The sequence below is a fragment of the Salmo trutta genome, chromosome 29, assembly GCF_901001165.1.
Source record: "Salmo trutta chromosome 29, fSalTru1.1, whole genome shotgun sequence".
Classification (NCBI taxonomy): domain Eukaryota; kingdom Metazoa; phylum Chordata; class Actinopteri; order Salmoniformes; family Salmonidae; genus Salmo; species Salmo trutta.
The window spans coordinates 8,961,410-8,975,705 of NC_042985.1; the positions used below are offsets into that span (position 1 = coordinate 8,961,410).

Genomic DNA, 14,296 nt, shown 5'->3' on the forward strand with positions numbered 1-14,296 from the left:
TCTCTCCAACAGCACCCTTGAGAGGCGCGCTGGGAATGGACAAGCTAAATATTTTGCGCCCCTGCCTTTGACAAAGTGGGCATGGTTTATCACAGGGCGGCATCAGTGCTCAACTAAAAAGCCCATTTGCCATTGGTTGAGAGAAATTGTTATTGTTTTTGGGCAGAATTGCAGTGCATTCGGAAAGTATTCAGACCCCTTGACTCTTTCCACATTTTATTACATTTCAGACTTATTCTAAAATTGATCAAATTCAATTAAAGAAAAATTCCCTCATCAATCTACACACAATACCCCATAATGACAAAGCTAAAGCAGTTTTTTAGAAATAAAAAACAGAAATACCTTATTTACATAAGTATTCAGACCCTTTGCTATGAGACTCAGGTGCATCCTATTTCCATTGATCATCCTTGAGATGTTTCTACAACTTGATTGGAGTCCACCTGTGGTAAATTAAATTGATTGGATATGATTTGGAAAGGCACACACCTGTCTATATAAGGTCCCACAGTTGACAGTGCATGTCAGAGTAAAAACAAACCCATGAGGTCGAAGGAATTGTCCGAAGAACTCTGAGACAGGATTGTGTCGAGGTACAGATCTGGGGAATAGAACCAAAACATTTCTGAAGCATTGTAGGTCCCCATTAACACAATGGCCTCCATCATTCTTAAATGGAAGAAGTTTGGAACCACCAAGACTCTTCCTAGAGCTGGCCCACCCGGCCAAACTGAGCAATGGGGGAGATGGGCATTGGTCATGGAGGTGACCAAGAACCCAATGGTCATTCTGACAGAGCTCCAGAGTTCCTCTGTGGAGATGGGAGAACCTTCCAGAGTGACAAACATCTCTGCAGCACTCCACCAATCAGGCCTTTATGGTTGAGTGGGCAGATGTAAGCCACTCCTCAGTAAAAGGCACATGACAGCCCGCTTGGAGTTTGCCAAAATGCACCTAAAGGACTATCAGACCATGACAAACAAGATTCTCTGGTCTGATGAAACCAAGATTGAACTCTTTGGCCTGAATGCCAAACATCACGTCTGGAGGAAACCTGGCAATGTTTTTTAGCAGCAGGGACTGGGAGACTAGTCAGGCTTGAGGGAAAGATGAACGGAGCAAAGTACAGAGAGATCCTTGATGAAAACCTGCTCCAGAGCGCTCAGGACCTCAGACAGGGGTGAAGGTTCACCTTCCAACAGGACAACAACCCTAAGCACATAGCCAAGACAATGCTGGAGGGGCTTCCGGACAAGTCTCTGAATGTTCTTGAGTGGCCCAGCCAGAGCCCAGATTTGAACCTAATCGAACATCTCTGGAGAGACCTGAAAAAGCTGTGCAACGACGCTCCCCATCCAACCTGACAGAGCTTGAGAGGATCTGCAGAGAAGAATGGGAGAAACTCCTCAAATACAGGTGTGCCAAGCTTGTAGCATCATACCCAAGAAGACTCAAGGCTGTAATCGCTGCCAAAGGTGCTTCAATAAAGTACTAAGTAAAGGGTCTGAATACTTAAGTAAATGTGATATTTCATTTTTTTTATTAATACATTTGCAAAAATGTATAAAAAAACGTTTTTGGGTTGTCATTATGGGGTATTGTGTGTAGATTGATGAGGGGGAAAAAACGATATAATACATTTTAGAATAAGGCTGTAACGTAACAAAATGTGGACAAACAAAATGCGTGTTGGTCAGTTTAGTTCAGAAAACGCTGCCCTCGTCAATCTGTCGCCATAAGCGGCCGACTAATCCTGCCTATTGAGCGGGCCGGCCGTGTTTATACGTTGCAGTTTATTCACGTTTCACTGGACTACGTCAGTGGAGGCTTTGGGTTAGACTATAAGGTATTTGTTCCTATAAGGCCCTGCATGGTGTTGGCCAGGGGCTGGTTTTTGGTTGGGGTTGAGGTTGAGGGTATAGAGGTGGGGCTTGAGGCAGCTCTGGTCGGGGGGAAAGGGGAGGTGGCATGATGCAAACAACTATCTGGGATCTCGTGAGAGAAAACCAAGAGATATGTTAAAAGCTGATCTAGCCTAAAAACATGAGGGGAGTATGAATGTTAACGGCTGCTCTGTTGTTCTTTTGCTCTCTCTCTGTCTCTCTCTCTTTCTCTCTCTCTCTCTCTCTCTCTCTCTCTCTCTCTCTCTCTCTCTCTGTCTCTCTCTCTCTCTCTCTCTCTCTCTCTCTCGGTCTCTCTTCAGACTGGACTGGTCTATACAGGAGAGGACAGTCTCTTCATCCAGCCGGTCAGCAGTTCTTCCAGCTCCTTCTCCGGGCTGCAGCACAGGGTGGTCCGACACCGACGCTCAGCCAAGACCAGCCCTCCTTCTGTCCCTCCCCCTGGATCCACAGCTGCAGACAAGCAGCCCAAGGACTGCGGCACCATTACAGGTGAGTGACAGAAATGGTGGATAGTGGATATTGGATACCATTGGACCGCCACTGCCACTTTCGATTGATTTTTGTGGATTTGGAAGGGAAAGGAAAGGGATTGGAGTGAGAGAGTGGATCCTCCGTGTCTGTGAAGTGTGGCTGTACTTTGTCATTGTTTTAGTAACGATCAATCAATAGTCGAAGTGACAGCTGCATGTACATTAGATAATAGTAATGTTATGGTTGTGGTCTAATTGATTTTCAAAAGCTTCATTACCATACATGCAAGTTTATTAGGCCCTTTTGTAACTTCTATGCATAACTTATTCTAGTCAGTAGGGTCCAAATGTAATCAGAAGCTTTGAAGGAAGGAGAGAAGTAGTCCATTAGAAGCTTTGAAGGAAGGAGAGAAGTAGTCCATCAGAAGCTTTGAAGGAAGGAGAGAAGTAGTCCATTAGAAGCTTTGAAGGAAGGAGAGAAGTAGTCCATTAGAAGCTTTGAAGGAAGGAGAGAAGTAGTCCATTAGAAGCTTTGAAGGAAGGAGAGAAGTAGTCCATCAGAAGCTTTGAAGGAAGGAGAGAAGTAGTCCATTAGAAGCTTTGAAGGAAGGAGAGAAGTAGTCCATTAGAAGCTTTGAAGGAAGGAGAGAAGTAGTCCATCAGAAGCTTTGAAGGAAGGAGAGAAGTAGTCCATTAGAAGCTTTGAAGGAAGGAGAGAAGTAGTCCATCAGAAGCTTTGAAGGAAGGAGAGAAGTAGTCCATCAGAAGCTTTGAAGGAAGGAGAGAAGTAGTCCATTAGAAGCTTTGAAGGAAGGAGAGAAGTAGTCCATTAGAAGCTTTGAAGGAAGGAGAGAAGTAGTCCATTAGAAGCTTTGAAGGAAGGAGAGAAGTAGTCCATTAGAAGCTTTGAAGGAAGGAGAGAAGTAGTCCATTAGAAGCTTTGAAGGAAGGAGAGAAGTAGTCCATTAGAAGCTTTGAAGGAAGGAGAGAAGTAGTCCATCAGAAGCTTTGAAGGAAGGAGAGAAGTAGTCCATCAGAAGCTTTGAAGGAAGGAGAGAAGTAGACCATCCATGCAGACTGTGTGATGGTCAATTGACTGAGTTGAATTGACGTGACCCCCTTGAAATGCCTCAGAGCATTAAAACCATTCCAATTTGAACGCCATCCCCATTAGAAGAAGACAAAAAGGATCCATCAAACCCATTTGGTGTGTCATCATAGTGGTCTCTGACTTGTGGTCAGACTCGCTCAGGTGGAACAAACTTAAACTTGCACCTTTTTTCAATGCTGAATTGAATTTCATTGAGAAAACAGCAAGGTGCCATAATACATTTTTTCGTAAACATCCTTTCTGAATTTTTAAATATTCCAAGAAGTTGTCGTATAGTTTTTCAAAAGTATCTGCAATCTGATTACAATATTTTTCGCTGGTGACGTAACTGACTACAGTTACAGTTTTTTTGTAATCAAATTACATGTAACTGACATGTAATCAGTCACTGCCCAATCCTTGACGCCATCTTCTTCCCCATGTCTTTGTGGTACAGTAGTTTAGTATTCAGGAGTCGTCCTGGTGTAGGTTTCATAAATCATGGGTTTCTGAGCAATATTTACATTCTTTGATGTTTATTTAGCTTCAATCTGTTGGAAGGAGAGGCGTTTCAGGGCTGGCAGCTGGGCCTTGTTTTAATGTGCATTTCCTCTCTTTAAACTCCTGTTGGGGCCTGCTCTGTCTGTCTGTCTCTGTCTGACTGTCTCTCTGTCTGCCTGTCGGTCTGTCTGTCCCTCTCTGTCTGTCTCTGTTTATTTTTCTCTTGCTTTTTTGATCTGTCTGCGCTTTTTTTTCTCTCTTTTTCTCTCTCAATTCAATTTCAATTAAATTTCAATTTAAGGGTGTCACGTATTTAAAGGAGCAGGAAACGGGTGAGTCAGGCGCAGGAGACGAAAGGTCCGTAGAATATATATTTAATAAAGTCCAGAGTGAACACAGTGACTAGGCAGGGTGCAAACCACAATCAAAAGGGAGAACAGCTCCAAACTCAAAAATACACTGGGCGCAGCCCGGCAACCCTATGGCCTATCCAAAATAGTTGTGTAATTAAACACATTCAAAAAATCATCCAGCCCTTCTACCTCAACGTAACACAAAACAATCCCGCACAAATCCCAAACAAGAAACGGACAAACTAAATACCCTCCCACTAATTACAAACAAGGAACAGGTGCGTACTAAACAGACATAACTAACAGACATATGAAACATGGATCGGTGGCAGCTAGTAGGCCAGCGACGACGACCGCCGAGCGCCGCCCGACCGAGGAGTGGCGCCACCTTCTGTGGACGTTGTGACAAAGGGGCTTTATTGGCATGGGAAACATATGTTTACATTGCCAATGCAAGTGAAATAGATATTAAACAAAAGTGAAATAGACCAGAAAAAATGAATAGTTTTACATTACACTCACAAAAATTTGGCTCACAGAGCATCGACCGGCCTTCAGAACTACAGTGCAAAACATTACATTCTTGAATGTATAGTGTATTTTGGTCCCAATGTCTCATGAGTTTGAAATACACTGCTCATAAAAATAAAGGGAACACTTAAACAACACAATGTAACTCCAAGTCAATCACACTTATGTGAAATCAAACTGTCCACTTAGGAAGCAACACTGATTGACAATACATTTCACATGCTGTTGTGCAAATGGAATAGACAACAGGTGGAAATTATAGGCAATTAGCAAGACACCCCCAATAAAGGAGTGGTTCTGCAGGTGGGAACCACAGACCACCTCTCAGTTCCTATGCTTCCTGGCTGATGTTTTGGTCACTTTTGAATGCTGGCAGTGCTTTCACTCTAGTGGTAGCATGAGACGGAGTCTACAACCCACACAAGTGGCTCAGGTAGTGCAGCTCATCCAGGATGGCACATCAATGCGAGCTGTGGCAAGAAGGTTTGCTGTGTCTGTCAGCGTAGTGTCCAGAGCATGGAGGCGCTACCAGGAGACAGGCCAGTACATCAGGAGACGTGGAGGAGGCCGTAGGAGGGCAACAACCCAGCAGCAGGACCGCTACCTCCGGCTTTGTGCAAGGAGGAGCAGGAGAAGCACTGCCAGAGCCCTGCAAAATGACCTCCAGCAGGCCCCAAATGTGCATGTGTCTGCTCAAACGGTCAGAAACAGACTCCATGAGGGTGGTATGAGGGCCCGACGTCCACAGGTGGGGGTTGTGCTTACAGTCCAACACCGTGCAGGACGTTTGGCATTTGCCAGAGAACACCAAGATTGGCAAATTCGCCACTGGCGCCCTGTGCTCTTCACAGATGAAAGCAGGTTCACACTGAGCACGTGACAGACATGACAGTCTGGAGACGCCGTGGAGAACGTTCTACTGCCTGCAACATCCTCCAGCATGACCGGTGTCGTGACGTTGTATTAGTTAATGTGACGACTGTTGCTCATCGAATGATTAACGGTTTATAATTACGTGATTAAATGAATTAAGCAATGAATCAAGCAATTATTAACTCATTAACCTGGGGCACCATGGGAACATTGTTTTGATTGAGTTTCTATTTCCCAAATTAACTCAAAGGATATCAGAATATCGATTACAACAGTCGCTAAATTAATCAGTTTCCTCTACAGTCTCATTATCTGAAAGTCGTATAATCCGGGAATCTGCACGGACCCGGGCTTTACCACTGAATTTACCACACCAATCTTAGTTGATTATTTATTTACTAGCAAGCTAAAATGATGATAAAAATGCACATACACAAAACACAGTCTAGCTATTGATTAGGACTTAGTACAACGGGCCAACACACTCTGGCGCTTGTTACCCAAAATGGGGATTTTAAAGAGAGAGAAAGAAAGGAAGTACACGAGAGAAATATACATTTGGGTTCATTTGTCAGCCATGCTTATTTAAAATTAGCCTTGCCCCGAACTGCCGCTCTTATGGGTCAGAATATAATGATGTAATTACGTGTTGTAGTTCTCAGGTGGGAAGCTCCGCGTGGGTCGTTTAGGCTTCTAAATGACGCACTTCTACGGCGCAACTCTCCGGTTGTCCTCACGATGTCAGTGTCCTTCTTGGCTAAGTGGTCTGATCCTCACCCTTGATCTGAAAGGGGTCTTCTGAGGACAGACAGCTCTGTAGCTCAGAGCTCACAGCTTCAGCTCGAATGGTGTCGATACCACGATTCAATCGAGAGTGGAGGCTGGGTGGTTCGGCTTGAATTCACCCGCTTAGACACAGCTACTCGTCCGTAGCTCGTGTAGAAAAATATTTCTTTGTCTTCAACCTTGTGTTTCGTTTTGGGGTTCGTCGACTTTGTTAGACCTTCGCTGCAGCTTGGGGTCAATAGTCTACTATGTTAATTCTCCAATCTCCTGTCTTATACCCTCGGGTCAGAGGTGGGTGTGACAGCCTTTAGGGCGATTCTCTGGGCGGACCAAGTACAGGGGCAAGGCTTAGATTTGGCTAAAAATCCGATTTTAGACACTAACTTCACATTTCATCTTTGCCAAAACATTCTGTTTGATTTGGATATTTTCCAAACAGCGTACAATGTATAAACATCAGGCATATACTGGGAAAACTCTTAAAGGTACAATGTTTTCATAATAACGTCATCTCTTAACCTTTAAAAACAAATACAAAAGTTACATACATTTTAATATTCCACTTTTCGTCATAACCACCATTGTGGCTGACGGAAACCATTGTTCCAAAGTTCCTTTATTGCATGTTTAAGGTTCTGAGGCCAGTTCTCCATTGTTAGGACAAAGGAATTTCTCTGTATTATGGGCATGAGGTGTCATAAAACCCCCACATCTTCAGACCCCTAGATCTCTCCTCCTCTGTTGGGGGTTTGGGAGATAATCTGTAGGGTGGTGGTCTCCTGTATCCTGACCTGATCAGGACAGTCATGACAGTCCCCCTCTGGTAGGTTCAACTTGGAATGATTCTGCATGTTGCAACCCACCATAAGAATGACCATCGGATGTCCTGGTCTGTGGATCATCAGAGCAGCCCCCCCCCTTTAGTGGTTCCCCCTGGTAGGCTTTCCGCAAGCTGTGGATCACCACCAGAATGGATCAAGGAGGTCTGGCAGTGGCTCTGTGTTCCGGCCCGTCGTCCGGTTATCCCGGTTAGTGGACCTAGGCAGTAACTTGGCAGACGTTAATAACGCACAACACTCAGGCAATACATCATTACATTTCCTCCCCAAAGGAGCGGTGTCTTGGCTCTAAGGCTTCCTAAGTGTCAAAGGTAATGAAACGAAAAATTGGAATAAAAACATAAAAGTATACAAAATATGTCTACCACACCTTAATCATCTAATATGGACTATGTTCTATATATGTCCAAGGCCTTGGCTAAATAGCTTTATCATGGCATTGTCTCTAATGTCATGTCTAGGTTGATCCTACTTGCAGGTGGGTAGTTAAGGCACTTGGAAAAACTTGGCCCCTGAAGGCCAAGCTTACATTAGGGACATTACTGGGCTGACCTAGCGAGTTCGGGAGAGGAGGCTGGGACTGGGCCCTGTAAGAGGGTTTCCGGATCCATTGCCACCTTTCCAAAAATCGGGATCGCTTCCGTCCCACGGGTGATCCTAGTATAAGACCTCATTAGGTCTTCCATTGCACGTGTGCGCCTGTGTACGTAGTAGGTGCACACGCCAAGGGAAATGAGACCAAGGATCATGGTAACAGTCAGGATACTGTCCGGCACCGTCCAAGAGCGGGCGACAGACCAATCTTTTGGTCTGTAGTCAGTCGGGTCGACTAACAGTGCCTCATCCAGTACGCTAAGATCGACAGTCATGGGTCCCTCGTACTGGATTTGGTATTGAATGGCTTGTGGTAACTCAAGGGAACGTTTAGCAAAAGCGTCCGGCATTTCAATCTCTGTGTCTATCCGGTCACCGGGAAGGTGGTATAGAGCGAGGTCGTCTACGTGAATAATCGCCCCCTCTGGTACCGTAACAAAAACAGTCTGGTTGGGGAGGTTTAATTGGGTGATGGAGTCATGGCGTTCGTAAGTCATAGTGGCGGACGCGAACGGTGTGTTGACCAACCATCGGTTCCCTACCACCTCCACTTGTGTGGTGGTGGCCCCATCCCTGGCTGTTAGTTTGGCTCTACAGCGTTCTTCGCTGGTGATAGCTTTAATACCACAAAGACGCTCAGTGTTATCCCTGACAAATGGTTTGCTAGGACAAAGGTAGTGGACATCTTTGGTTAGAGTACACATTAGCAGGTTAGGGGTGAGATAGAAATCTGGGTTGTTTTCCTGGTAAGCTACAACTGGGGGCGTGGCAATCTTTACGTGGGTACTGTCGCGCCAAAATCCTACATTGAGAACCGTTTTCAATCTATAGATATTCTCCAGTTCAACAACCGGCAGCGTCAGTAGAAAACCCACTTCATTACGATCAACATCAACGTGTATTGGGATGGCCGACCCCAGACTATAGGCCAAATGTGATTGTAACGGCCTTAGTGTGGTTGAAGTAGCTGAGGTCAATATGTCGTGCACCATTGAGAGGGGCACTAGATATGAGGGGATTCTATTCATGGCCAAGTGGTCCATAGAAGAGCTAACTTCACGGAGAAAATCCTCCAGTAACAATCGAACCAATTGGACATGGGCATAGTCATGGTTCATGACCTCTGCTAGCTTTCCTACAGACAGGATAGTTTTGTTCAGGAGAGTAGCGTGTGTTGACCACCAGAATAGTGTCCTGGAGAGACTTTCCCACATGTTGCAACCTAAGGGCCTGTGCCTTCATCTGCTGCTGGATAAGTGGCATCTCTTCAGTAATCTCCCTAACATTCCTCTTGACTGTGGCTAGACTGACTGCGTTGACGGCAGTGGTACCTAGGGCAAATAGTGACCCTACGGCTGCCCCTATCGATAGTAGCGCCCCGACGAATCGTTTTTCTCGCCTGGGCTCAGCTAGTTCTGACTGGGTTACTGTGAACTTTTGGAGTTGGGCCAACATATGGGCAGTGTCTAGCTGGGCGTGCTTAATTGCCTGGCTGGTCCAGTCATCCCCGGCCCAACTCAAATGCGCCGCAGGTGGAATGTGTTGGCGGTACACATTCTCTGCATCTAGGCGGACATATACCCTCTGCGTGTGTACTCTGCAGTTAGTTATGAGGAGTCCTGGATCGTCGCTGAGAACGATTCCCGTAGGGGGTCCGTTCGTGATTACGTCTGCTGGGTTGGTTTTGACCAGGGCGCAGAGTGTCAGGATCATCCAAAGGAACTCCATCCTACAGAAACGCATAATCAGAGATTGTTGGATTATTTCAGTTATTTGTATTCGTAACCAAAAATTGTTTTGACAACTATTTTTCTGTTTTTCTTATTTTTAATCAGTACAGCGCAGGACGATATCACTAGTGACAGCAGATGTATATCTGGTAGCTGGGAAGAGGATAAAAGATATTAGGTGCAACGTACTGGTCTCCTGGAAGGGATCAGCTGAGGGTACTTAAGAATTTTCTTAGTACCTCTGGGTTTTTGCTAGGGTTTTTATCTATTCGGTGCTGGCTAGCACCCCTTCTATTCCCATGGGGGGAGTGTACAACTTGATTTGGTTCCGGTGGACCCACTTTAATGTGGCGGTTTGTCGACCTTTGCTGATTTTGATCTGGTAAGCTACAGGTGATAGCTTCACCACAATCTCGTGTGGCCCCGTCCAGTGGGGCAGGAACTTTGTTGCGACGCCCGCGGGTTTGGTGTATATGTAGTACCACACCTTATCTCCGACCTCGAACACCTGGTGTGAGGCTTTTTTGTCGTAATAGGTCTTGTCACCTTCTGCACTTCTTTCCAATTGTCCTTGAGCGTACGCAAAGGTAGTCTGGAGATGGTTCCGCAAGTCGGTCACGTATTGATGAGCCGTGTAGGCGGTGGCTGCGGCGACATCTCCCGGTTGGTACAGGAGATGCAGTGGAAGGGTCATTTGCCGGCCCGTCATCATCTCAAAGGGTGTCATTCCCGTAGACCTGTTGCGTGTGGCTCTGATTGCCATCAGTACCAATGGGAGTTTGAGGTCCCAATCTTTGTGGTTGGCTGCCACATATTTCCTCAAGATTCTGACAATTGATTGGTTGCTCCTTTCTACCCCCCCCGAGCTCCTAGGGTGGTACGCGATGTGGAGTTTAGCTTTGACTCCCAGGAGCTTCCACAGTTCGGTCATTACAGCTGCCGAAAAGTGGGTTCCTCTGTCGCTGTCCACGGTTTCTCCTGGCAGGCCGAAACGACTGAAAACGTGGTTTAGCAAAAGAACGGCAGTGGTTTCCGCTGTGTCATTGGTCGCCGGCAGGCACTCCACCCACTTTGTGAATGCGCAAGTCACTGTGAGGAGGTACTTGTTGCCTCTGGCAGACCTGGCAACTGGGCCGACCCAGTCGATCTGGATCGAGCTCCAGGGGTAAGACACACCCTTGCGTTGCAGGGGTGCTCTGTGAAGTGGCTTGGTGGGTTGAAACTGGCAGCAAACTAGACACCCCCTCACGTATCGTGCCACGTCTTGTTCCATGTGAGGCCAGTGGGCCACCTGTCGCAATGTTTCGCATGTAGCCTTGACCCCCCTATGGCCTCCACATGGCTCGTCGTGGGCATGAGCTATCATTATCCCCCTCTGTGTTTTAGGAACCACCCACCTTCGAGCGGTGTCGGTTTCTGAAACATACACCAATAGGTCATCTACAAGTGTGAGGTGCTGTTTAGTTGCGTACAGCGAACGCAAGTCGTGTGAACCTGCCAAAGCCAGTTCGGACACTGGGTGGTTGACAGGATCCGACAGGAATGCCATCAACGTGGCGAGGGACTCATCTTGGTGTTGCATTGCTACCAGGTCGCCATTCATGAATGAATGCGTTAGCAACACATTATGTTTGTGCGACGACGTTTTCCGTGGTGCTACATGGCTACGCGTTACCGCAGACACCATAGCCTCCTCAGTGGGTTTTTCGTCTCGAGCAGCAAACACCCAAGGGGTGCCGTGAATTGCACCAGATTTCGCCATGCTGTCAGCATGGTCGTTGCCAAGTTTGTCACGACCAGGTGATTTGGAGTGTCCCTTGACTTTCTTCCAATACACCTGTATGTCGTGTTTGGTGATGAGATCATCACAAGCTAGAATGAGCTCTTTGTTTTTCACCTCTTTACCACTTGAAGTAGTCATGTGCTTTTGTTTCCAAAACGGCAAGTGGCATAAGAAGGTGAGTCTCGCGTAGTTAGAGTCGGTGCAGATCGTCAGTTCTGCCAATTCGTGTTTCACCGCGGTTTGCAGGGTGATCAGCACGCCAGCCACTTCTGCAAACTGGCTGGTCTTGTTGCCAAGCTGAAATTGAAGTGGTTTGCACGGAATGTCGTTGTGCCATACCAATCCCACCCCAGCTTGCAAGTGGTCTAGATGGCGGTAAGAACAGCCATCTACAAATGCCATCGGCATGTCGAGACACACGTTCTCTTCGAAATAGTGATGGTTCGAAGGCAATGGCGGAGCGATGTCACGCGGGGGTGGTCCGGAGTCGGTTTCATCGTCACCACAGTGTTGACACACCGCCAAAGCACTGCCCAAAGGCAGGTTCTTTGCTTTTGCGTAGTTGATTACTACATCATGGCTCTGCAGCGTCATGAGCCAAGCCGCTATCCTGCTGTTGTGTACAGCACCCTCACGGATTCGTTGGCTTTTCAGAAAAGTCACAGGCTGGTGACATGTTTCTATGATCACCTTTTGTCCGCCGACATAACTGGTGAAGTGTTTGATCGCCCAGACTGTCGACAGCAGCGCTTTTTCGCAGTCTGAGTATTTGTGTTCGGCGGGGTTGAGTGTTTTGCTCGCGTAAGCAACCACACGTTTGTCTTGGTCGTATTTTTGGTACAACCCAGCGCTAAGGCAGTGCTCTGAGAAACCGACTTCCAAAAAGAATGTCTTGTCTTTGTTGGGGTATACCAGGCAGGGTGCCTCGCAAAGCATGTTTTTCAAGGAAGCCACCGCTTCGTTGTGAGTGACATCCCAAACGAATGGGGTGTCTTTCTGAAGAAGGTGAGTCAACGGTTTTGACAAGTCGGCGTAGTTTTCGATGAATTGACGGGAGTAATTACATACTCCCAAGAAGCTGCGCACCTCGTGAAGGTTTGTAGGTGTTTTGATGTTGCGGACTGCTTGGATTCGGTTAGACTGTGGCAGGATGCCCTCGGCACCCACCAGAAGCCCAACGTAGTTTACCTTGGTCCTGCACCATTGCCCTTTCATGATGGCCAACTTAGCCCCTGCAGTCCCGAGTTGGGTGAGAACGTGGTCCATTTCATTGAGGTGATGTGACCAAGTCTCACTTCTCATGAGAACGTCGTCCACGTAAATTATCGTCCCCCTAGAGGCTGCGTCTGGCATCGCCTTGTGCAGGAAGATGTTGAACTCTGAGGGGGAGTTTGCATACCCGAATGGGCAACGATTGAACGTGAAGAGCTTGTTCGAGAAAGAGAAAGCCAACTTGTGTTGGTCACGCGGGTCGACTGTCATGGTCCAGAAACCATTTGCCACGTCGACGGTGGAGAAGTACTTGGCGTTTGCCACCTTTGGCAACTCTTGGTCGAGCTGTGTCATTGGCCAACGAGACAACGGAACCAGTTTGTTGAGTTGTCTATAGTCAATGGTAAGACGCCATTTACCCGTTGGTTTCAGAACAGGCCACACGGGAGCGCTGTACGTACTGTTACATTCCCTGATTATCCGTTTAGCTAATAAGGAATCGATAATCTCTTGTACTGCTGCGTATGCTGCGAGCGGGATTTTGTATTGTCTAACGAACGTAGGAGTTGCTCCGGGTGGCGTAGGAATACGCACCACATGGATACCCGTAACCCCGCAATCCAGCGAGTCTGTCGACCAGATCTCACTGTGTTTGTTAAACAATTCTCTCAACTGATGGCGTTCAGTGTCATTGACAAGAGCATCAGCCTCCGACAGTAGTTGTATTACCTGTGCATGGAAACCAGGATATGGTTCGGCGACATTGTACAGGTCTTCATCGGGTGGTGACGGCATGTCACTTTTGGAAGAGTCATCGGTTGTTTTCTCACAAGAGTGTACTTCGCATGCAGGAGGAGACGCAATATCATCCTCCGTGACGATGGAGTATATTAACAGGTTGCTGTCAGGATCGGCATCCAGCCGGAATACCGATGTGTCGTCCAGTGGCAATACGGGAGTTAGTGCTATTGATTTTGACTGACAAGTAAACAGCGTACCTCTCTCGCCATCTAGGTCTAGGGAGGACGGAAGAGGCCCAATCACAGGAACAACTAGTTCAAAATCATGGAAGGCGTAATCGATCAATGTTCCTAGCTGAGTGTGCCGAGGAATGGAAATATCCACTTGAGTCAGATTTTGTACCAGGAGGTAAGTGGATCTAGCGGTTAGTTCCAACAGTGGGTTGCCATTGATAGTTAGCCCCAAGTCGAATAGTTTTGGAGAGGGTTGGAAGAACGCAGTGGTGCCTTCCATCCGGTATCCGGGCGCCAGGTTCAGTCTTACAGAAACCTCTGTGGTTCTTGCCGGTATCAACATGGCGGACTCAGTTATCGTCTTGCAAGCTTCAGGAATAGTCTGCCCGGAAGCCATTCGCACCGGGTCGAAAGACAAGGCATGTTGGTTTGGCTGCGCCAAAGACCGAAGAACTTGGTGTATGGTATCAAGTTTAACACCCAATCTTACCAAAATGTCCGCTCCCACATAGACTGTATGTGGGAGGTCCACGACAACCAGTAGGTAGTGGGATAATTCCTTGGTTCCAATGCGGATCGATAGCGCACACACCCCTATTGCGGTGAGTGTTGTCTGGGGAGTCGTTCCCAGTGGAAATCTAAACGTTTTCTGC

General features: G+C 47.0%; 1 protein-coding gene across 1 annotated transcript in view; it reads left to right on the forward strand.

The window, feature by feature from the left end:
* LOC115166867 (A disintegrin and metalloproteinase with thrombospondin motifs 17-like) overlaps positions 1-14,296 on the forward strand; it is a 74,263-nt gene that overhangs the window by 7,580 nt on the left and 52,387 nt on the right. The window contains exon 3 of the mRNA XM_029720764.1: positions 2,207-2,396. Within this exon, the coding sequence (XP_029576624.1) occupies positions 2,207-2,396 (190 nt within the window). The remainder of the gene's footprint in view (positions 1-2,206; positions 2,397-14,296) is intronic.